Genomic DNA, 24,222 nt, shown 5'->3' on the forward strand with positions numbered 1-24,222 from the left:
CAAAGAAGGTTTATAGAAACGGGTTCCGTAAGTCTGGGAACCTGGGGGCTAGACTTTTCCCCGCATGATCCGCTGAAATGTCAGTGAATTTATAAAACTAGTTAACATTTACTGGGCACCGTCTACTTGCCTCTGAACCACCCTTTGGGGTAGGCAAAGGCACAGTCTGTTGTGTAGATGAAGAAACAAGTAAGAGGGGCGAAGTCTTTTCCTTAGGGTCGTGGAATTAGAAACAGCGGATCCAGGGTTTGGATCCAGGCAGACGGGCACTGGAGACCACACCCTTATGACACCAAACAGCCACCTGCCATCAGCTCTCCTTTCTTTTGCAAGAAAGACATGTGACTGCGATTATTTCTGATTCTAAGGGGGCGGCTCTCTGCTGAGGATGCTGGTGGTGAGCTGGTCTGCCCGCTCTCAGCCCGGGCCACTGTGCCTTGACCTCTGTCCTCTCCTCTTCTTTTCCCAGTGCTCTGCCCTACCTAACCTCGCCCCTGGGAGCAGCCTTGCCGCGGAGGTCACTGAGCAAGAGTCATTCCATCACAGGGACTGCATGACACCACGTAACCTCCGGCCTGTATTCAAACGTGTAGAGCTTAACCTGGATTAAACACGTGCAAATGCGCGGGTCCTTTGCTGTTGTTGGCTTCTAGTCCTAGTAACCATTGGGTGCATGACAAGGGGCAGGGCTGGGGACAATGCGGCCTGCCCTCCGCCTGTGTCGGGGGAGGCAGATGCCCTCGCCACTCATTATGGAGTTTGGCTCCAGCCCTCAAAAACAGCTTACACTTTAAACTAATTTTGAAATAAACCTTCATTTAATTAATATTCTTCATGTGCTTTGGAGTGTGATGTCTGGTAGCCCCATTACCAATCCTCCAGAGAACGGCTCCCTCAAGTGATGGCCCATGTCTGTGGTGGCTGCATGGTGGCCAGCGATAGGAGCATACCGCTGTGGTCCCAGTGGGGCTGCAGGTGGCACAGACAAAGGAGGGGGCCGTCCCCAGGCTCAGAGACCTTGCGCCTTGGCAACTGTAGAGGGAGCTGCAGGATGTGTGGTGGGAAGTTCTGGGTGGGGGGCTGTCCGCGGTGGGGAGGCTGTGGAGTGAGCAGATAGAAAGGGAGCTCAAGGAGCAGTCAGGCAGCTGCGCCCCTCCTGGAGAGACGGCCGGCCTGGCTCCCAGAGGTCCTCCACAGCCCCTCGCCAGGGACCTGGAGGCTCAGGGGCTGGAGGGAGGCAGCTCTGTGACCTGTTGGAGCTTGTGGGACTTCACCTGCTCTCCTGCCTGTCCCCAACGACCCCCGGGAATCGTATCCCATGACCGTGCATACCCAGCCCTGCCCTTCATGTCAACCTGGGGTTCCAGCGGCTGTCACCCTCGAGTGCCGTGTCTAGCACTGGTGCCGGACAGCTGCCAGCCTTGCTCAACTGGTAGGTGAATACCGCCGTCGGATCTGGGCGCTGGCTCAATTCCACACCCAGGGCTCTCTTGGCTTCCTTCTCCAGCTGCAATGATATCAACCTTGCCAATTGCCACCGCTTTATCTCAAACAAAAACTTTCATTTAGCATTTGCTAAGCACCTGCCCCTGGCCTTAGCATTCTCCACACATGGCCTCACGTCACAGCGCCCGCGTGTGGCAGGTGGGTGCCGCTCCGCCCCGATGTCAGAGACGACCGTGCTGAGCAGCAGCATCCGGTTTCTTATCCCATCAGACCTCTGCTCACAATTAGGAGCTCAGTGTTTGTTGAATGAAGGGTGGTGACTTCACAGGGGCCACGATCCACACAGGTGACAACAGAAGGCATCCTTGGTGCCTGCCTCTCGCTTTCTGGGCCTTCCCTGGGGGGAGGGGGACTTCCCCTACTGGGGGCACTGCTCCAGTGCCTGCAGCTCGGATTTGGGCATGTACATGGAGTGGAGTATGGGTGCGCACAGAGCTCCTCCTGCCACGGAAGAGCAGCAAATAGGTACGTGTGCACATTCTCAGGAGTCAGCGAACGGATGGGAGTTCCAGACTTTGACGCCAGGGTGACTTTAGCTCTGCGTTCATTGGTGCTCCGGCCAAGGGTGCAGGGGGTCACTGGCACTGGGCGGCCCTGAGCGAGTGAACACCGCCCACAGCGGGGTTCGCCAGTCTCAGCAAAACGGAAGCACTGACGGCCTGCCTCGGGTTCGTCAGATCTGGGTCAGCCCCTCCTTTCCCCAGTTTGTCTTGCCAGCATGCGTCTGAAGCAGCACAGGCCAGCTCATCAAAGCTGCTGGCAGCTAAACATACATCTCACGTGGCAGGCAGGCCCTTCCCTGTGGGGAGGGGTGTGTCCAGGAGGGAAGCCGAGGCTCCTCTTCTTGTCCTGTCATCCATGGGGGCTTTGAGAGGGAATAGTAAATCAATTTCTCCTGGCTTTTTTGCCAAAGTATAAACGCAGAACTCCAGGCCCTACCCCAGATCCACTGAGTCAGAAGCTGCACCGTGATAAGTCTGCAGGCAGCTGGTATTTGTGGTACGTCGTGGAGAAGGTCGTCTCTAGGTCTCCAGTGTGGCTGCAGCCCCGGCCCTGGGAGATGGAACCTGAACAAAGCACAGGTAGTATGAGAATGAGCACAGATGAACGCCACTCTCTCCCCCGGCTTCCTGTCCTGCTTTAGGACCTGAGGTCTTGATTGCAGAACTCAAGGCCAGCCCCAGAGGTCCACTCTCAGAGGTCCTGGAAAGCCAGCTCAGCAGGGTGGTCTCCTAGGTAGGGAGGAGGGTGGTCTGGCCCTTGGGTACTTTTTTTAAAATTATTTTTTTAGAGAGAGGGGAAAGGAGGGAGAAAGAGAAGGAAAGAAACATCAACTTGTGGTTGCCTTTCATGCACCCCCAACTGGGGACCTGCCCACAACCAAGGAATGTGCCTTAGCTGGGAATCGAATGGGTGACCCTTAGATTTGCAGGTCAGCACTCAATCCACTGAGCTACACCAGCCAGGGCTGGTCCATGGGCTCTTTAACTGAGGTGTGTTCCCATCAATGAAAGGCCCTGAGGTGGATTTGGCCGAGCCTACTCGCTTCAAGTCCTAGGAATGGCAGCTCCATCGCAGAGCCGGGCAGTGGCCTTCACCGGTGCCAAGCTGAGAGGATCTGATCCTATAGGATCCAATCCAAGGAGGCCCAGCCATTTTCCAGACAGGTTCTCCCCACATTCCCCGTCCTTGTAGTTCTGTTTCAGGATGGGAGACAGATGTGATATCTCAGAAAGAAAACCCAGAAGGAAGGGTGTTGTGGCCCTGATGCCATTGAGATAAAATGGATTAAAAAATTAAATCAACCTTTTTCCTGCTGGAATCGCACCTGCAGCAGGAACATCATCCACTCGTGGCCAGGGAGGAGGAAGAGATGGAGGCGATCAGTGAGAAGGATGGGCCCCCAGCCATTTTAGGATGAATGATAAACTGAGTCCTCAAGGACATCAGCGAGTCCATCTGGTGGCCATTTGGGAGCACCCACTGTGTGCTAGGCAGGGAGTCCTGCCACTGGGGGCACGTGGTGTCTCACCAAAGGTGTAAGCAGGGAGCCCAGCACCCACTTTCCTTGCACTTGATTTCCGCGGAAGGCAGGAGAGGTGGCTGTCCTTGCCCAGCTAGCCTCTGTGATTAGTATGCGTGGAGAGTAATTAACTGCTGCTCTTGGAGAAAAGACGCTCGCGTTCTTGATGGAGCCTGATTATTTATTTTCTTGGGAGGGTGAGAGCACGTTAGGATTTCTGTCTGAGCCTGAGCCTTGCCCTCCTCCCTTTGCCGGAGAGGGGAAGCACAGGCCACTCCCAGGACCAGAACGGGGCTGTGGCTCCACATTAATGCCTTTCTTTCGAAAGAACAATGAGCCACCTTAGCCCACAGCTCAGCAGCTCCACACCGCGCCCAAGCCCTCATGCATATTCATCTTGCTTCAAAGAGCACAGCATGGAATATGCAAATTAACCAGGCAGGAGCTGGTTGGCATTTTGATAATAGCTTTGTCTGAAAAACCCCAGAGACATGTGCACCTCTAGTTCCTCTCCCTCCCTCCCTCCCTTTCTCCTTCCTTCTTTCTCTCTTTCCTCTACCCTGTGTCCCCATCCTCATTCTCTCCTCAGCTCTCCACCTGCCGGAGAAGAGGACGGTGAATCGCAGAGCCGGAGAAGCAAGTCAGGGAAAGAACCCGGTGTCCGCATTCCAGTCCGCTGTGTTTTCACTTTATCCTCTTGCTCTTCCTCCTTGAAGAGACGCGTTCTGCTTTTCCCCTTCCTGGAGTGGGACCTGGTCTGACAGCGCCTCTGGCCCTGGCCTGTCCTCAGCTCTCAGTGGGGCCCCTCCCACTTCATCTAGGCTCCCATTCTCTCTCTCCCCCAAACATGAGCTCCCTTCTCTTTGTTCTTCCTCCATCTTCCAACCTGGTTTTTCCTCTGCCCGCAGCATTCAAGCCGGAAAAACACCAAGAACCTGGCCTTGCCCTCTGACAGGCTAGAAGGCGTCACCCGCACAGGCCGAGGGCTCGGAGGGCTCGGAGGTCAGCTGTCGGCACTGACCTCACGCCTCAGTCTGACACGTGCCCATTAGCAAATGTGCAGTGGACCTCCTGTTGCCGCCTCTGCACCCCAGTCTGTGGACGGTCCGCAGAGGCCTCTCCCCCAGAGCAGTTCCTAGAACAGCACACAGTGCCACTTCCTCTGCAGAGGGGACCTAGGTCCTTTCCCCTCCCCACAAATGTAGATGGCTCAAGTTTAGGAGCTGGTGGGCTGCGGGGTGGGGCGGATGCTGGGAGAAGCTGGTTAAGGTTTGCATCTGGGTCCCTGAGTGCTGTTTCATCTGGGACCTGAGCGGAGAGGAACTAACCCCGGGCTGGGCTGCTGGTAGCTCTCGGGATTGCAGGAAGCAAGGGTGTGGGGGCTCCTCTCCTGGCTTGGAGGGCCAGCCCTGGTCAAGCGGAGGCTTAGGGAGAAAAGTTACCCCCAGGAGGAGTGTGTGTTTGCCATTGGGTTGAAACCTTAGCTCTACTACATAGATCATCTATTTAATGTCTTTGAGCCCTAGGTACCCCATTTGGACATGGGGACAATAATATTAACAGTAGTACTAGCAAAACGTCCAGGGTTACTTGGAGTCATCTACAGTATCTAGCGTGTATGCTACATGCTCAATCCATTGTGACTTTTGTTTTACTCGTGAACTTTGAAAAGCTTAGAGAAAGAGTTGGCCCTAAGGCTTCCTGAGCCTGGGGGATCTGATCATCGTTTCAATTCGTTGGACACAGAACCTGAAATTAAAAACGAAATGACTCAAAATGACAGGGTGTGACCTGTTCCCCTAAAATCAGCCCTATCCCTATTACCCTTTATCCTCACAAAATCCGGCTCACTGATTGCTCCACGACACCTGGCACCTGCTGATTTTAGAGCTGGGGGCCTCGGGGAACCCTGGCCGAAGACAAAAAGTGAAGAGGCAGGAGTTGTGTCATATTCAAGTTCATTAGTGCAAAGCAGTGGAGGAGTGACGGTCAAATCCAAGTTCATTTTGTGCTTCGAGAGAAGATTCTATTTTCTTCGGTGAGAAGACTGGTGGAGTGACAGAGGGGAAAGGACAGACCACCAGACACCCTTAGAGAAGCTGCAGGCGCTTTGTGACCAGGCCACACGATAGGACGGGAGGACCAACCCGAGAGGTTCGAGAGAGGCGATCCCGATCTCCGGAAGTGTCGCCCCCTTGTAGTAAGCAAGCCTTGAAGACCACAGGTGCGCAGTCTGGAGCGTTTCCCCGTCATCCGTGTGTCTGCAGAAGGCAGAGCTCAGATCACGGTGGGAGTGGGGGTTGGGCGGCTCGGGGCGGCAGTTTGCTCTTCCTGTGCGGAGAGGCACTGGGCAGTAAGGGGAGCTGGCCGTTTACAGTGCTGAGGACGGGACGCCTGATGGTGTGGGCAGGTTGGGCTTACTGACTCTTTGTGACCTTTCCAGGGCTGAGACATGAGTTTTTCCTCCCAGGCTTGGATTCTTACGTGCAGACACAGCTGGGAGGGGCAGCCTTGAGAGCATCAGGCATTTTGGGCTCCCAGCAACTGCGCTGCAGATTCTTTTCTGAAATCGGGCTTGGGTGCCATTGCTGCTCGGCGTCACTGGAGAGCTTTTAGAATGCACCTACCTTGGCCCCACCCTCGGAGAGTCTGACTAAGTAGCTTGAGAGGGGAACTTGCCTGTGGCGCGGTTCTTGAGGACTCCTGGGATAGGAGCTGTGGGGAGACAAGACGCCACTGGACCTGGAGGTGCCAGGCAGATTCCTTCAGGAGAGCGAAGTTACTTCATCGCCTCCCAACATGTGGACACACAGCAGCATCCAGTCCAGAGGGCAGCAAGGCAGGTGAAGCGGGCTGGCCAGGGGGCGGGGCTTGTCCAGGAGGAGGAGCTGGGGAAGGGGCTGCGTTGTCCTGGAATCCCGGGACGAGAGTTTTGCAGAGTATCAGTCCGCTGAAGAGGAGCATGGCGCCCACGCCCTCTGACCCCCTCGGCGTGCAAGTGAGGCAGCGAAAGCGTTAGGTGGTCCCTGTGTGTAAGGGGAAGTTATTCGCAGCATCTTGGCCAACTCCAGGGAAAACCAGTGTTCTTCTTTTCCTGCAAAAAAGCATGGAAGGCCCACGAGTGAATGGAGTCCTGGGTGTCCAGCCTTGTGGCGCCTCTGGGCCGCACTGGAAGGAGAAGAGTTGTCTTGGGCCACACATTAAATACACCAACACTAACAAAACAAAAAAAATCTCATAATGTTTTAAGTCAATTTGCGATTTGGGGCAGGGCTGCATTCATAGCCATCCTGGGCTGCGTGTGGCCCTCAGGCCACAGGTTGGACACACACAGGCCATAAATGGGTTTGGTATGACAAAAATTCTGCAATACTATGGGGAGAAACAACCAGCCCAAATTCACAAAATAACAAGTGGATGTGAGACACGTGCGCCTGAAGTGAGTTCTCTGAATAATGCTTGGGTGCAGTAAGATGAAAACACATCTGAAATGAAAAGGTATAATGAGAAGTACACAACTGAAGGGAATTGTCTTAAATGGCTGATCGTAATGAGATGAACATAAATCGCAAGGCTGGTAATGAATGAAAAAAATCTTGCCTGATAATACCAGGTGTAATGTCTACACCCGAAATAAGTGGTCTCAGTGCACTGCGTGTAATGAGATGCATATAATTTTAAAGAGTGTAATGAGATGAAAAATAAATCAAGCACTTGTCTTAAATGGAAGCCGTACGAAGATGCACACACCTGAAGGGCATTGTCCTAAATGGGTTTGGTTTAATGAGATGCATTTCATTTGCAAAGGGGCTAAATGAGATCGGCTCAGAGAGAGGCTGAGAAATAAGAAAGCATAAGATACCTACACTTGAACGTGGTATAATAAAATCTGTGTCGTCTGTGGGATGGAAAGAAGACGCCAAAGTGAAAAGCCACACAGAGCGTGATGAGATCGGCTTCCCTCTGCCAGTCCTCGGGGACCCCTCGGCCTGTGACGCTCTGCAAGGCTGAGTTATCCTGTGTCCCTTCCCCATGTCAGGCACAGAGCAGGCACCACTGAACGCTTACTGAATGCGTACCGGGCTCAGGGCGCTGCAGTTCGTATAGCGAGAGGAAGTTCACACCAGGAACTTCCAGAGGCAACTGAAAACTCTTTTCTGAGAGTGAGGTTTCTCGGAGTCTTCGGGCATCTTACCTAGAACCTGGGGAGAGATGGGTGTGGGGCCTAATCTGCATTTATAACAAGTGACCTAGGTTGCTTTATGCCCTGAGGCTCCGAAGGCCTGTAAGAGGGCAGGTGGGTGGGTAACACCTGAGTGGAGATGTCTGAAAAGAGACACAGGTACGCTTTGCAACTGGTACACCATCAATTGCAAAAGTATCTTTACTTCCACCAACAATATGTCATCTCTGTTTTTTCTTTTTTTCCAAAGGCAGAGCCCTTCTGCGCCATCTGTTTTCTCTCTTGATGGAGCAATGGGCAGACAGAAATAGTTCCCTTCTTAAAAACAACCCCTCACCCCTGGCCCGTGACGTGTCTCGGCGGGATGGGCATCATCCCAGAAAGTGGAAGGTCACTGGCTCCATTCCCTGCCTGGGCAGAGGCCTGGGTTGTGGGTTCGGTCCCCGGTTGGCAACCAATCACTATTTCTCTTTCACATTGTTATTTCTCTCCCTCTCTCCCCCTCTCTCTAATAAATAAATAAATAAACTCTTAGAAAAACACCACTCAAATTTTGGAAAGGCATAAAAAAGTGGGGGTGGGAAAGGGGCGCCTAACTAATCAATGAGCCAACCAACTAGGGCCAGCCTGGGGACTGGCCGCTGCCCCTCAGTTTCAGTGTGGGGGCCGCCTCAGTGGCCGCTGCCAGGGGCCTGGAGACCACACAGGGAGGAGCTGCCGCGGCCCAACCACACCCAGTGGCTACTTCGCGTGAATAGACGTCCTGAGCCACTCGATTGCCTGATGTTTCGAGAGAAACTAGGAATCTGAATTTTTATGTGCAAGCTTTTACAAAAAAAATTAAAAACAATGTATGGGCCAAACAAAACGCACCTGCAAGCTGAATTTGACTTGCCTCCGTGTTTGATGTGAGAGCCTCTGGTTCTGCCCCTCGGAATACCAGAGTCTGAGGTCATGCCTAGGACGACATCTAATCTTAGCTGCTAGGGGACATCCTGAGCACACGTTTAGTCTCAATCTTTTTTTTAGAGGCGCTCTTCCTTTCTGAAAGAGGAATTTTCTTTTATTTTTAAAAAAGATTTTATGTATTTCTTTCTAGAGAGAAGGAAAGGTGAAAGAGAGGGAGAGAACCATCAGTGTGTGGTTGCCTCTTGCGGACCCCTTACTGGGTGGGGGTCTGGCCCACAACCCAGGCCCGTGCCCTGACTGGGAATTGAACCAGTGACGCATTGGCTTGCAGGCCCACGCAGTCCACCAAGCTACACCAGCCAGGGGTTCAGTTTCAGTCTTGTACGAGAACGTAAACTCCTTAGAGGTAAGAGCTCTGTCATTGTTGGACCACGACTGTGTCCTTGGCATCCAAAACTGCCTGGGTCAGAGTCCGTGCTCAGTAAACACCGAATGAATGAGCCCAAGCAGACGGCACGTGATAGCACCACTGCCTGCACCTCATCCCATCCCAGGCCATAGGAAGCACGGCTCTGGGCATCAGCTCCCTTGACTGGGACTCTCCCAATGGGAACGGTCCAGGATGGGTGTTGGGGCCAGCAGTTAGCCTAAAGAGTTCCCATGGCCCTGATGTCAGGGCTCTGTTTGGGGGAAAGAGCTCTGCCCCCGCCTTCTCTCCAGGCACACTGTCCCATCTCACGTCCCCAGGGACGGCCGCACACCTCCTCGGGTTGGATGGGGTTTGGGCTTTGCGCAGGGTCCCTGCCTCCTCAAATGTAACCGCCCACACCTTGAATGACTTAAGAAGTCTTTTTTCCGGTTGGCAGCATGGCCGAGAGATGGCAGAACGTGGGAGAAAAACTTAGGAAGGGGTGGGGAAGGCTGCGGCAGGCTGCTCTGTAGTTTCTTGGAACAGTGGTCCCTGAAGTGTGTTTTAGGGGACACTCCTACAACTGAGTAGATATGGCTTGCCAAAAGGCAAATAAACGTGGGGAACAGGTTGAACAAAGTTAAACATGTTTCTTTCCTGCAGGTCTTTTCAGAGGCTTTATATAGTAATGTGCCTATTAAAACATCACTAACAAAACATAGTATCATAGACTCATTTGGCCATGGATTTTTTTTATAGCTTATCTTTTAATAGCGTGTTCTCTGGAAAAGACTTCTAAAGTCTGCCCGCTTCCTGACTCTGGAAGTAAGGTTCTAAGGGAACCTCTTCTTTCAGGTCTTGAGCCTTGCCCCACTCGCTGGAGGCCCTATGCGGAGCTCTCCGGGTGTGACAGGGAGGGGTCGAGTGGGGTGGGGGCTGGGCTCAGTGACAGCAGTGACCCGCAGGGCCACCACCAGCATCTGAGCTGCTGCGGACCCATTTTCTGAGTAACCAGTGCCTTCCCCATCCTCACGCAGCCTGGCTCTGGGTGTCCACGGGTGAGGGCAGACTCCACAGCCTTTGCAAATATAAACAGGAACTCCTCCTCCTGCTCCCAAGTGAAGCTCTGGACATCTTGGCAGCAATGCAGCAGCGCCGGGGGAAGGACACCCCTAGGCTGAAGGTGAGGACAAAGCCTGCCTCTCACTCACCTGGAGAGATGAGAGACAAGCTGCTCCCAAGTTTCATCTTACCCCAGGGAGTTTAGCGTGAACTCTGGGGTTCAAGGGCAGGCTCCCCTCTGGAGGCAGAGCCAGGACTGAATGTGGCGGCCAGAACTTGCTCTCGGCAGGGCAAGGTGGGCATGTGAGGGCAGGGGCACAGCGGTGGCACCAGCGTCAGTGAGGAAAACCCTCGGAGCCCAGGATGGAGAGGGGAAAAGCAAGGCCTCCAGAGGGAGGCAGAAGCTGGTAGAAGAAGGCACCCACATTCTGAGCTCCCCACTGTCCTGAGGAAGGTGGCCGGGAGCGGCAGCACAGGGAGCCCTCCAGGCTTCTCTCCCCGTCTCTCTGCCTCCGAGCTAGACACACGTGGCAAGTGTGCCAAACTTGGCAGTCTCCCTCCTGAGGTCGCCAGAGAGCCCTCTGCCTGCCGCCCTCCACAAGGTGCCTATTCCACAAAGGTCAAGCTGAAGCCTCCTCAAGCCCACAGTCCCGCTGACCGCAGAAAGAGCAGCACGCAGCGCAGTCACTGTGGGTAATAAGATTTACTGGAAACGTCTCAGCCACATTCCGTGCTGGTTTGGTGGATACATCAGGAGGTTGCATAACATCAGGCAGGTGGAGGGGCTGGGAGGACGCGTGGGCACGTGTGTGCAGGTGCTGGGCTGCGGTGGTCAGTGGGTGTGTGCGCGTCGGTGCATGCGTGCCGGTGTGTGTGAACGAGAAGAACCAACCGGAAAAGGAAATGTATTTTGTCCCGCTGCACGGTGCCAAAAAGCTAGACTTTCTCCTACCTGTGGCATCAAAAGGGAGTAAAAAATGATTGAATCGTCAAGATTATAAATAAGGTTATTTGTTTTTCAAAAATCCCTATTAAAACATTAAATATCAGCTCTTTTGGGGAAGAAATACATTCATCTTAGGGAGACCTCAGGAAAGTGGCCGTCCTTCAGCTCCGCCCCAACCAGGTGGGGGAGGGGAGCCCCCAGAGGGCCCGAGGGTCCCCTCACGCTGAGCCAGGTGGCCATGCACGTCCTGCCACAGGAGATGGCCGGCGAACAGTGTACAGTGAAACTGCAAGTCCGTTAAATTAAACTCAATGGGAAACACGTGTGTGGTCGGTCCTGCCTTCACAGCCGTCGGGGTGAGTGAGGGGCGGGGTGGGGTGGAAGGGCACCGACCATGGGGACCAGAAGTTGGGGTGGAGGGTGTGTGTCAGGGCAGATGGTGGAGGGCCTCCTCCCTGCGGGAGCCCCGGGGCCCCAGGGCCGTGTGTGACGGTGGGGTGCAGGCTAGGGAGATGGGTGGGGTGCCACTGGGCTCTTAGGGGCCACTCCTGCGGCACCCCCCACACTTTGGAAGTTGATGGGAGGAGGCATGTAGCACCTTCTCCAACCCCTGGCTCCTCGCTGGGCTGGATACTTCTCTCCAGGTTCTTCTGCCTTCTCTGAGGGATCGAATGAAGAAGCGGGGTGGAGGCTGCTGACCTGGGCCTGGAGCAGGGGCGGAAGGGCTCCAGGCTAACCGGGCCCCACCCCTCTGGTGGTCTGCGGGGAGAGGGTGGGACGGATGAGGCGCTCCACCCGAGAGCTGGAGCATTGGGATAAGACACCACTGTCCTGTTGTTACAGGAGCTCAGTTCCTTGACCGCCTAGGGACAGGTGTGCTCCCCAAAGTCACTTCGATGCGGCTTCTAGCCCAGGTCCTGCTGCCTCCTTGGGTCCTGGAGCCAAACCAGGTGAAGGGACTCCTCTTAATCTCCTACAATGTGAGCTCACCACCGTACCCTTTGTTTCCGGGAGACCGGGCGGGAGGGAGGGAGGGAGGAAGAGCAGTTGGCTCTGGGGGCTCCATCCCTCTCTCCCAGGTCCACGGTTGCTGGAGCCCAGAGATGGGCCCTTGGAAGAAGGAGCTGGAGCCCTGTGGAATCCAGGCCTCACTCTGGTCTACACCATGTGATGCCTCAGGCCTCACCAGTCCTCCAGACACTGGCTCGATGTTCGGGCTCCCTCCTGCCCTTGAATGTCTCTCAAAGGAGCTGAGAACCTGTGCAGGGGGTGGAACCCAGACCCCGCTAGTCTCTGTCTCTTCTCCTAACTCTGTCCCCTGGAAAAGGCTCTCTGCAAACAGCACTGATCTGCCTCACAGTGCAGGGCTTGTAAACGAAGCAAGTCCTTCCACGGGGGGAGGCCTCCGGGTGCCATCCGTCCTGGAACTCTGATGAATCCGGATCTCACTCCTGCCTTTCCTCACTGGCGGATGGACTGGCCCCACCAAACCGAGTCCTCCGCGGCTCTAGGGGAGCAGGGATGGGGTACCATGGAAGCTTGGGAGTTTGGAAGGAGCAGGTGTCTCCTCTGTGTTTTTTCAAGCTACTGATTTTGGGAAGCTGGGACACAGCTTCCTCGGTGCTGCCCGCCAACGTCCCCTGCCCCCCCACCCTGAAACCCTCCTGGCAACACTCCGCTCCTGCCGGGCGATCAGTGCCATCTGGGCTACCGACTACTCCAGGGGGTCACTGTGTTCCAAGCCCAGGTCACTGACATTCGTCGTTTGAAGCTCGTCAGCCTCCTCCTCCAGTTCCTCTTCCTCTTCCTCTTCCATCTCATCCTCGTCCTCTTCTTCCGTCCCGTCCAGTGAGTCCTCGTGCGCAGCCATCATCGCCTGCTGCATGGCCATGGTGGCATTGTCTGAGGACAGGGACTGCAGGTTGTCCAGGCTGATGGAACCTGCGAGAGAGAAGAGGGCAGGTCAGGCCCTCGGCCTCAGATGTGGAGAGTTCAGCAACCGACCATGAACTTGTGAGCCCCTTCCACCCCATCCCCAGCAGCATGACTCCTAGTTACCATCACCGAGCACCTTCTCTGTAAATGTGTTACATGCTTTTGACTCTCTAACAACCCTGTAGGGGAGGTGTCATCATCCCTCCCAAAGAGGAGGACACGGAGCCTCAGACAGTGAAGTCACTAGCTCACGGTGACAGTCAGGGGTGAGAGAACTGGCATTCTCTCCCTGGCTGATCTGGCTCAGAGCCTGGTTTTCCCACTACGCCTCACAGGACAATCGCCCATCACGTAGAAACCACCTTGCAACCACATGAAGGCGTGTGTACAGGAAGGTGTGTACACACGCATGCACACTGGCACCCCCCCCCACACACAGTGGTCCGCGTGTGCTGTGCTGTAGTGTCTGGCTCTGTGTCGCCCACTCTGCACCAGGTGACTGGCGGTTAGAACAGTGCCTGTGAAGGAAGGTAGGAGGGGGCAGCTGGGAGGGCAAGGCCCTTTCCTGCCTCTGCTCATGAGCCGGCTGCCTGTCTGGTGTTTATGGCTGGCACTCGGGAAGCTGTGCAGACACTGCCTGGCCCTGAGCAACGTAGGGTGAGTGTGGGGGTGGGGCTCTGTGGAGCCGTCATGGGCTCAGATGGCCATGGACTCCCACTGGTTCCCCCACTGCTTTGGGCTTATTAAAATGTCTGTGCAAACACCCCCTTCTTTCCGGCTTACACACAGTCTTTGACGGGGACCAGGGAGGGACAGCTATTGCGACAGAGGGGCCCCTGCCTCTCCAGCAGGTAGAGGTTCAGCCCTGGGATCTTTGCACAGCTATCCTGAAGGACTTCCAGGGGCCTCGCACCCACCAGCCCCCAGGCTAGAACCCACTCAGCCCCAGGCCTTACCATCCGGGCTCGTCCCTGGGGCGCCCCCTTGCTGCTGCAGCACACCTGCCGCGATGGAGTTGGGCCAGAACCTCTGAGTGGGCCGGTGCTGCGACTTGATCTTCTTGGCTTTAGGGGCGGGGTCAGGGTTGCTGGCATCCAGCATGGGCTGCAGGATGCGCCTCCGGGCGTTGATGAACCTGCCCAGGGGCGAGGGTGGACACCTGGTTAGTCACTCCTGGGTGGTGGGTGGCCACAGGTATGTGTGCCCGTGTGCGCGTGTGCGTGCAGAGAGGGCTAAGCTGCTTCCAGACTCTCAACAGCTGATGTGCTGTGCAGAACAGACTGTGGTCTGATCTGGGGGGGTGGAAGCCCAGCTGGGGAAAGGCCCTGGGCACTGAGGAGCTCAAGGAATCACTCGGTGAGCATGAAGCAGCGCAGGGCGAATGCAGGAGGATGGTCGGACACCTGTACTCAAGACCCATCAGGGTCAAACAGAGGAAGGGAGCGCCCCCCTTTGCAAAGGCACCAACCTCTGGCTTCTCTGCAGACAGCCAAGGGCTCAGATCAGGGAGCCAGCCTTCGGGCACACTCCCCTCCAGCCAGACCCCTCTCTCTGAGATTCCTAGGACAGCCCAGCCAGACACAGAGAGGGGAAAGTGAGGTCCCTGGCAGGTCAGAACAGCTGACTCTGCCTCTTCCTTCCCACTCCTACCTTTGCAGATGTTTTGGTTTGCGGTTATCAGCTCACATAGAGAGAGGTAGACCAGGTGACCGCGTTTTCTAACCAGTGATGTTCTTGGCACTGCTTCCCAGCAGAGGGCGCTGAGAAGCTGCAAATGGAGCCACAAGGGCCTGTGTGGGATCCTGGCCTGCCACTTCCAGTCCAAACCTGTGGACTGGGGGGCACTGGCTGCAACTGAGGCAGGACTGGGCGTTCTGGTCTCTCCTCCCTGCTGTGCATTCTCCTGCCAAGCAGGCACCTCCCCCGCCACCTCCCCACATCTGTGAGTCTCTGGGCGAGCGACGCTAACTCACCAGTTATTGACTTGCAAGAGGGTGAGGTTTGTCTGGGCCGCGATCTGCCTCTTCTCATCCTCCGTGGGGTAGGGGTGCTGAAACGAGAGGGGAAGGGCTCATGTGGGGGGACAGGTGGTGGCCTGGCCCCCTCAGGGACCATGCCCACCTACAGGCACTACCTGGGCGAGGCAGCCCCCATGGTTTGGAAGCCCAAACAGGGAAAGTGGAATGTTCAATTCCCAAAGCGTGGGCCTATGGCTTGGGAAGCGGCTGCCCCTGCCTTTGGCGCCACAGTTAGGGGGGCATGGCTCTCAGCGCAGCCCCCCATCCTGGGACCAGGGCGGCTTCCCTGTGGGCGGATATTGATCGCCTCCAAGGCACTTTCCACCTTTTGCATTTGGTTCTCTCCCCACACCCACCCTGGCAGGCAGGGCGGGCAGAGCTGGGCTGAGGACTCACAGGGGCACCGAAAGCCCACAGGACTCTCAGCAGGTGGCGAAATGAGTCAATTCGACGTGAATGAACTGATGTGTACTGTGTGTATACTGTGTGCCCGGGCTTATGCCAAACCTCCTGGGAAGCCAGAGGCACAGAGAAGGATCCAGACCACTTGTAGAACACGGGTAACGGTGAACCGTTTTCCTGCTCCTACTCACTTATCCAAGCACATCGCCAACACTCCATGACAGTCCAGTTGGGCAGCGTCATCCCTGCTTTGCTGAGGCAGAAACTGAAGGCCTCACCCTCATTTCCTATGCAGTGGCCCCAGTTTGGAGCTCAGATCTTCTGATTTGAGTCCAGGCCTCCCCCCCTCCCCGTGTGATCACGGCCCTAGACCGGGCCAGTGGCAGGCGGGGGTGAGCATGGAAGGGGTGAGGGGTCCACACAGTCTCCAGGGCACCTCAGTCCGTGCACCAATGAATGACACACGAGTCTCTCTCGGAGACTGTGGCAGAGACCACGTCCTCTCGCGTCATCGTCGTCCACATGCTGTGACGCACGATGGCGGCTGAGTGAAAGCGGAGACAGAACAGTGGGGGCCATGGTGTGGGTCAGGAGTGCCCCAGAAGCTTAGGGGGGAGAAGGGTGTTGGCCGGAGGGTAGGGAAGGCTGAACAGGCCACGTTAAACAGTGGGGGAGTTTTGAGGGGCAGTGGGAAGGGGGCCTGTCCAGCTACCCCGGCTGCAGAGCCACATGGTAACTGGGTCTCTGTGTCTTTTCGGGCCTTTGCACAACACCGACACCTGGGAGGCATGTGATGCAGGGGCGATGGGTATTTGAATGGGTCAGAGCGCTGCCCTGGAAGCCGGAGGGGATTCTGGGGCTCCTAGGGCAGAGGGGGGCCAGGATTATGCCTTAAGGCTGAGGTGGTGTGAAAGCGGTGTTTGGGCTTTCCAACGTCCCAAAGGCTGGGCCTCTGATTCTGGCTCCATCCTGACTACCTGGGAGCTCTCAGGCGAGTCTGTCCCTGAACCCTGCACCCCAGAGCCCTCTAACGATCAAATGAAATCACACTTGCAAAGTGCTCGGTAAGAGGCGGTTTTTCATGTTATTAGCACTGGAGGGTGTCGCAAGGTGCGTAAGGCTCTCTGAGGAGCAAGTCTGAGATCAACAGTCCTGGGGGGGCCTCATTATCAGTGACAACGGTGGCCCGCTGCTCTGTGGCCTCGGCACCCCACCTGAACGAATTGGAACCAGGTGTTGTTTAATTCCCACCTCTGGCCCGACTGCTGAGCCAGGACGCAGGCCCTGCGAGCCGCACAACATGAAGATGCTAACAAGGAGGAGAGCACGTCCGTGAGGAGGAGCCAGTTTCACCTGATCGGGAGGAAGCTGGAGGCGGGGAGGCTGCAAGGAGAGGCTGCGGGCCCCACGGGGCAGAGGAGCTGGGCTCTGTGCATCCAGGGCCCTCTGGGGAGGGCGGTGCCCTGTCCTGCCACTGCTCCTTGGGGGTCCCGTCCCCCTTACCGAGGAGCCAGCTGCCTTCCTGTCCATAGCCAGAGAGTCTGAGAACACAGCGAGACTTTTTAGCTCCCTTGGGCCCCTCCAGGCCCTCTCCTGCCTTCATGCCTTTGCAAATGCTGTTCCCTGCGCTGGAATACCCTTCCCCCTCTTTCCCTGCATGAGTGAATCTGTCACAGAGAGGGTCCTCCTGAGGCCTTTCCCAACTCCCTGTGGCAAAGTTAGTCTCCGCTGAACTTGAACGAATGCATTTAGCAGTCAGAGTAGCAGTAGGTGGTAACAGGTGTCTCCCGCCATCCCGGGAGCTGATCCCAGGCAGGGGCCCGGTCTTATCAGACGTCGTGTCTCCAGTGTCCAGGCCAGCAAGAGGCAGAGTGATGTTCAATGTCCGTGTGTGGAACAGATGAGTGAACCAATACAAAAAGAAGACGGCTGGCCGATTTCCTTGGCAGAGCAAAGCTGGCCTTGCCCACCATGGTGGTCCACCCGCCTGCACGTTCGGGGAGGCCGCTGCAGCCTGGTGCCCACTGGTGGGAGATGCATGACCGCTAAGAAAGCAGTGGGGAAGGTTCTAGGCAAAAGGGGAAGCCCTCTATTCAAGGGCAGTGTGCAGTCCTCTTGGTGCTAAGAGAAGGGGGGCCAGGCTAGTCAGAGAGGACTCCCCATGGACATGGGCCTTCTGTGAACTTTGAAGAATGGCCATCCTAGTGAAGGAGCGGATGGGCCTCCCAGCGGGAGCCCTGCACCAGGACTTATGTTTCAGCCAGTCGGATGGAAATCCTTCCACTGTAATGACCTCCAGCCCTGGCCAGGTGGCTCAGCTGGTTGGAGTGTCATCCCATACACCAGAAGTTCGCAGGTTCAATCCCCAGCCAGGGCACATGCCTAGGTTGTGGGTTCTATCCCTGGTTGGGGTGCATATGGGAGGCAACTGGCTGATGTTTCTCTCTCTCTCCACCTCTCCCTCCCCCCTTCCTTCTTTCCTCTTTAAAGTCAATGGAACATATCCTTAGGTGAGGATTAAAATAAATAAATAAAAATATAAAGGAAATCTGTCAGCCTCCCATGGAGGGGTAGCGTTCGCTGTCTCTAGGGGGCTCCTGGTTGGGCCTCCGAGCAGAGTGGACATCACAAACCCACAGACTGACTCCTCCGTTAACTGGAGCGGGGCAAGGGGGCATCACAGAAGCCGGCCGGCTGCTCTCTGTGGCTGAGGATACCAACCCTTAACCTCCCAGAGTGCAGGCCCACACCCCTCCCTTCTGGGACCGTATCCTGGGAGGCGTGTGTCGGAGGCCATGGGGTGAGCCGCAGCGGCTGGTCCCGCTCCGGGACAGGTGTGTTAGCCAGGACATTCCTGGTGCCACATGGGAGTGCCCCTGGGAGCGGCACGGCTCCGCCGCCTCGGACCAGATGGCTCTTGAGGACACAATCAAAATAGCCTGGCCCCGAACAGACCTGGATTCGGTCAATGCTACTTTTAGCACAACTGGAACGGCTCGGGGCCAAGGACAGGGTGGGGAATCCAACGAGACCGGGGGAACCACCGCGCCCTGGCCATGCTGCCCGATGACCTCTGGAGAGGTCAAGTCCTGCACCCACCCCCCACAGCTGTGTGACCTTGGCAACGTGCTGCTTCCCATCTTCCATCCCCGGCTCCCTCAGCTTTCATGGAAAATAACAAAAGAGTGTCTATCCCTGGGGCTTTGGGGACGATCAAACGAGATCACGCAGAGACGCCTCCCAGACACCCTCATGTCGCTGAGCACTCAGTCTCCAGAGAAGGGAGCTGTAGGGTCCACCCCGAGCAGGTGCTCAGAAATCCAACCCCAACTGTCCCCGCCTCTCTCTGACACCTCCCTTTCCAGCCCCACAAGTCAAGTCCCACCTGGGCTCTGTTGAAGCTGGAGGCATCTTTCAGTTTGAAACGGGTTCTGCCCCAGGGTCTTGGGTCTGAGAGAAGCTTGCCAGGGCTGGGTTACAGGCCCCTGGCCACCTCGGTCACTGAAAGCCCACCCGAGATTATCCTTCCATCCTTCCACCTCCTAGCCAACGCCGACAAGCCTGCGGTGGGCCCGGTCACTAAGGGACACAGCTCATGGGAAGGAGCAGCTGGCCAGCGTCACTGCTCCCTGCTGGCGGTGGGGCAGGACTAGAGCCAGCGTCCCCTTCCCATTTCCGGCCATGACCAGCACAACACAGGAGTCAGACACACCATTCTCACTCATGACCGAGCGTCTGCTCTAGGAGGCTCAGGGGCCAATCAGAGGGAGGCAGCACGGGGGTGGGGGTCCCCGAGACAAACCATACTTCATCATCAATGGCAGGGTGCACCTGATTCCAGAGGTGCTCAAACGGAGAAAACAAGCCTTGTAGAATGGAGAAGCACAGTACATCACCCAGGAACTTGTCTCTCCTACCCCCGCTGCCCTGGCTCAGCCCTCCCGTCCTTTCTTTCATCGTCTTGTTTCTGCTCCCCGCCCCCTTACAGCGGTGTGCACGCAGAAAAGCCAAGAACTAAAATGCAGAGCTTCCTGGGTTATCATGACCACCCACGTGACCATCACCCAGGTCAAAAACAAGACACCGTCAGCCCCCTTCCGTCCCATCCCAGCCACACGCCCTAAAGGAAACCGGGTTTTCATGGCAGTTACTTTCTCGCGTTTCTTTATCATTTTAGTATTCATATTATACCTTTAAGCCTCATAGTTGGTTTCTGGACTCTATATAAACAAATCATGCAGTGGGTAGTGTCTCCCTCCGTGGTGAATTCCTTCACAGTGGTCCCATGTAACTGTAGCGGTTCATTTTTATCGCCGTCTAGTTTTCCCTCCTGATAATCTACTGTCTTCCTTTCTTCGCCCTCCTGAAGTCTCCAAGCTGTTCTCCCTCCCTCTGATTTCTACTCGGATCCATCCCTCACACTGGTAGCCTAACCTCCCCCCCGCCCCCCCCCCCCCCCCCCGCCCCTTGAGCTCGTTCTGATTGGCCCTCCCATGAGCTCTGAGCACTCACCTTCCCTGGGACCTGGGATTCCACAGGGGGTTTGTTCAGTGGTCTGTCACCCCAGCCAGACAGACTGCAAGTTTTTGAGAAAAGGGGCCGCACCTTCCCTTTCACCCCCACCTCATCGGTGGGGAGGAAATGCCAGGCACGTGTTAGGTGTTCCATGAATGCCTGATCATAGGCACCGTGGGGTTGCTGGCACTTGTCACCTTCCCTTGTGTACCTGTGGGTGTGAAGGTGGGTGGGGGGAGGATGGGGGAGCTTCAGGGATCCTGTCTGCAGGGTCAGGCTGGCTGACTTAGTAATAGTGCTGTCCCCGCCTGGGCTGTTTCGTGAGTGTCTATGGGGGCAGAAAGTGGGGTACTCAGGAGTCGGGTGGGGCACGCCACTCAGCTCTCCAGACGTGGCTCAGAGGCAGCCGTGACAAGTGGGTGAGAACGTGGGTCCGGGCCCCAGCCTGCCAGCTGCAGTCCTGCTTGTCACCTGCCTGAGACCCCCGGCTCGTTCCTAAGCCTCTCTTCAGTAAAATGGGGAGAGAATCCCGCCTCCTCAAGGCTGTGATAGAGATTAAATGAGCCTGTATCTGGAAGGCACTCAGAACGGCGTCTGGCGCGCACTGCGGGTGTTTGTTAAATAAACAAATAACAAGGAAAAGAAACCTGCTGCCCTGAGCATGTGGCTCCACCTCCGTAGAAACCACAGGTTGTTTCCCCGACAGATGCCAAGCCCGGCTGCCCTTCTGCACACGCCTGAGTGTGCTCCTTTCTGCCCGAGGTTTCCCCTCCAGTTCGCAGGGCTGGAGCTGCGCGCCCGGTGGGGCATTTTCTCCTAACCTGGGTCTCAGGCTTTTTTAGGGGGGTTTATGTGAGGTTGGAAATCTCCCCTGGCCATTTTCTGGGTGGGATCTCTGGCTGAAGCTGCCCGGGAAGCACTGTGGGGCGCTGCACGTGTCCTGCTCACCACAGGGAAGGTGGGGCGGCACCTCTGGTCAGGACTAAATTCTAGCCACTCTTCCAGGCCCAGCCCCCAACCCAGCGCCTCCCCCAAACCCTGTGAACTAATGCCCTGGAGGTCTCCCCCACCCCAGGGCAGCCTCACCCCCAGGGCAGGAGGAACTTTCAGCCACGCACCTGAAGCGAGTTACAGGTGTGCGGAGACACTGCCGCCCTCGGCCCCGAGGGTGGCTTAGTGGAGGGAGGTCAGGCAGTGGGGGCCCCTGGCTGCTGTCCAGCTGCGGGCAGCCTTGTGGTGCTGCCGTCACTTTCCATGTGCACCATCCTGGGAAGTGGGGTGGGCACTTGGCTGTGCAGCGCCTGGTCACCCGGTCACTCGGTGTGGCAGCTCCTCTGCTCTGGAGCTGTGGAAGGTCCCTCTGTGGCACGCAGGCCTGCCTCCCCACTCGCCCGGCTGGAGAGCACAGGCTGTGCCCGGATGTCAGACGCTCACAGCTCTGCCTCTTCCCCCACAAGAGGCGTTTCCACCACATACCAGGTGCCTGGAGTTCAGAGCCAACTTTGAACACTACGGAGTGCTGACTTTACAGAGTGCTCTGCGCAAGGACAGGGCACGCGTTCTCACGGACTTCTCCAGGCCCCTATGCAATGGGAATTGTTATTTGTATTTCACACACGAGAGACTGAACCCAGGGGTGTCCCACACTGGCCCCGGTCACGCCAGTGGGGAGGGCAGAGCCAGACTCACACCCTGCGTCGCCGGCCACACCCACACTCCGTGCACCTGAGCACCTGTCAGGCACAGCGCTTTTCAACATAGTGCCGATTGTCTTCGCCACAGGTAGGCCTTACCATGTCCACTTTATGAGAAGGAGATTAACATCCGAGAAAATAACTGACCCGTCCAAGGTCATATAGAAAATTTAAAAATGGAGCTGGGCTCTACCTCAGGCCTGTCTGCCTCCAAAGCCCCGCACTCCAGGCTTCCCCGACCCAGTGAGTCCCTTCTGCAGCCCGGACACCCGGCACCATGTCCCTTTGGTCATGTGACATGTCTCCTGTCGGTCATCTGAGCAGACACCCCCATCCTGGCTGCCCTTCTCTGGACACAGCTCGCCAGAGGACCTTTGGAAATCTGATGCTCAGTCCTGGATGCACCATTCTGGACGTGTCTGACCGGCGCAGATGGCCAGAGTTCCCTTGTCTCTCCTGATCACCCCACTCTCGGAGCCTGAGTGCGGAGTGTTTGTACGACAGCACTTGGGGATGCCATGGGTGGAACCCCTGAGGTTTATATGTATAACCTGTCCTCTAATTAAATCACCAGCCCCCAAGTGCTGAGGTCATGTCAGGTACCTGGAACTCATGTGTGTGTCTAGAACTAGAACATGTTGTTTTTAAAAACAGCTGATCTCCGGACTAGCCTCGAAGGCCTGTTTCGGCGCTCAAGACCTGTGTTCTGGCGGAGAGGGTCCCACAGGCGGCAGGACGGACAACCAAGATCTCCCTCTTCTCTCAGGGACAGAACTAGACCTGGGGAACTCTGAGGTGGGTGGGCACTGACTCTGTGTCAGCTTCTCCTGTTTCGCGGCCCTGGTGACACACCCCAGCACCTGTCCTCACAGGGCCCTGGGGCTTTCCTTCAGTCACGGCGTTCTAAATCTGAGGCCTCCGCATCTGGAGGTTTAGGGCCTCGTCCCCTGAAACTGTGTTTGTGATGATGTAGATCAGGCTTTCATCAGATTCGCAGAGGGTCACGGGCCTGGAAGACGTGAAGAATTGCTAGAAACCACCCCCCTGGCCACCCCATTCTGGCTTGTCTGCTCAAAATGCTGCATTAAAAAATGTCTCTTCATCTTCTGCCACTAACAAGCACTGGCACTCTTCCCATGAAGCTGATCTTAGCTGAGTGGGAGTAGGAAAGCAAGCTTTGCACTAATTCATACTAAACTGTGAATGAATAATAGCCTCCTGAACTCTCCGAGGCATCTGCTTCAGGCAGGGATGGGATCATTTCAAATGGATCTCGGATGAGTGAAGTTTTAGACAACAGAACACCGTAAAGGAAAAAGTAGCAGACCAGATATTCTGCAACAGGGGCGGTCAAGTCTCTCTGAGCCATTTTCTTGCTTTTCAAGGTTTTCTTACTTTTTCTTTCACAGATTCTCCGGGAGTGTCAAGACCTCGCAGCATTTCCCAAGGCAGGACGGCTGATGGGGACTCCCTGGGTGAGGCTGAGGGAGTCTGCTGCAACAGCTGCGTTCTCTATCAGGACAAAGTGCTTTTACTCCATCATATTATTCCATCTTCACGAGAGGGCTATGAGCTGGAGACTGTGGTCCCCATTTTACAGCAGAGAAAACTGAGGTTAATGTGAGGTCAAGCAACTTGTCCCAGGTCCCTGGCTAGATGGAGGGGCAGAGAAACCCCAGTCCGGATCCTGCCTTGGGGCGCCATGTCCACTCCATAGACTGCGCACTTTCTGTTGGTCAGAGATCTGATTGTTTCTCGTCAGCTGGACAGATGGATGCTGTAAGTGGGCCTCCGGCAGAGATAAAAGCAAAATTCCCTTAGGGCTTCACGCAATGCTAGGCACAGAGAAGGCGGCATGGCTTGTGAAGACTGCTGAGTGGCCAACGGCGACACTGAGGTGCAGAGGACAACACTGGCCAGGTTGCGCCTCCTTGGGCCTCTGTGGCCAGTGGCCCACGAGCAGGGTCCACGCTGTGCTGGGCACACCGCTGCCCCACTGCCCCTAGAGGGCTGCCCAAGCCCGGCCTGGGAGGCTCTTATGCAGTGGAATCTGCCAGAGTCCCTCAGACACGGGTGGGCTCAGGATAGCAGCATCTTCCAAAAGCCAGAAAGGAGAAACAACCCACCGTCCATCAGCTGATGGACAGATAAACCAAGTGTGGTTCACCTGTGCTGTGGAATATATCTGGTCATATTGGAATGAAGCCCTGATATGTATTTATTAAGAGGTGGATGGACCATGCATACATTATGCTAAGTGACAGAAGCCAGTCACGAAATATCGTGTATTCTATGTATGATTCCACTCCTGTGAAGTATCAGAAACAGGCGCATCCATGGAGACAGAAAGCACATCACTGGCTTCCGGGGGCTGGGGGGCGGGCAGCTGGTGGGTACTGGGCTTCTCTCAGGGATGGTGGGAACAACCCGGAAACAGTCGGTGGGGGTGATGGCACAACTTTGAAATACGCTCCACATCTCTGAATTGCACAGTTTAAAAGTAACTTTTATGGAATGTGGATTATATTTCATAAAAAGTCAAACAGAAAAGCACTCCTGGTGCTTTTTTGTGACTATGGCAGCTCCCGGGAGGGCTGGGAGCCAGGCCTCAGCTCGGTGT

At 56.0% G+C, this 24,222-nt stretch overlaps 2 protein-coding genes across 4 annotated transcripts in view; one reads left to right on the forward strand and one right to left on the reverse strand.

Moving 5' to 3' along the window:
- Positions 1-806, forward strand: part of FEZ1 (fasciculation and elongation protein zeta 1) — a 39,731-nt gene extending 38,925 nt beyond the window's left edge. Inside the window, exon 10 of the mRNA XM_037038247.1 lies at positions 470-806. Within this exon, the coding sequence (XP_036894142.1) occupies positions 470-486 (17 nt within the window). The 3' untranslated portion in view covers positions 487-806. The remainder of the gene's footprint in view (positions 1-469) is intronic.
- A 9,974-nt stretch (positions 807-10,780) lies between these two features.
- The window catches only part of PKNOX2 (PBX/knotted 1 homeobox 2), a 254,565-nt gene continuing 241,123 nt past the window's right edge, over positions 10,781-24,222 (reverse strand). For all 3 annotated transcript variants that reach the window (XM_037038201.1, XM_037038199.1, XM_037038200.1), the window contains exons 11-13: positions 14,947-15,023; positions 13,930-14,108; positions 10,781-12,979 (exon numbers count right to left, since the gene is read on the reverse strand). In XM_037038201.1, coding sequence (XP_036894096.1) covers positions 12,753-12,979; positions 13,930-14,108; positions 14,947-15,023 — 483 coding nt within the window. In that variant the 3' untranslated portion in view covers positions 10,781-12,752. The remainder of the gene's footprint in view (positions 12,980-13,929; positions 14,109-14,946; positions 15,024-24,222) is intronic.

The sequence above is a fragment of the Sturnira hondurensis genome, unplaced genomic scaffold (assembly GCF_014824575.4).
Source record: "Sturnira hondurensis isolate 20B ecotype Veracruz unplaced genomic scaffold, ASM1482457v3 Scaffold0024152, whole genome shotgun sequence".
In the NCBI taxonomy this organism is placed as follows: domain Eukaryota; kingdom Metazoa; phylum Chordata; class Mammalia; order Chiroptera; family Phyllostomidae; genus Sturnira; species Sturnira hondurensis.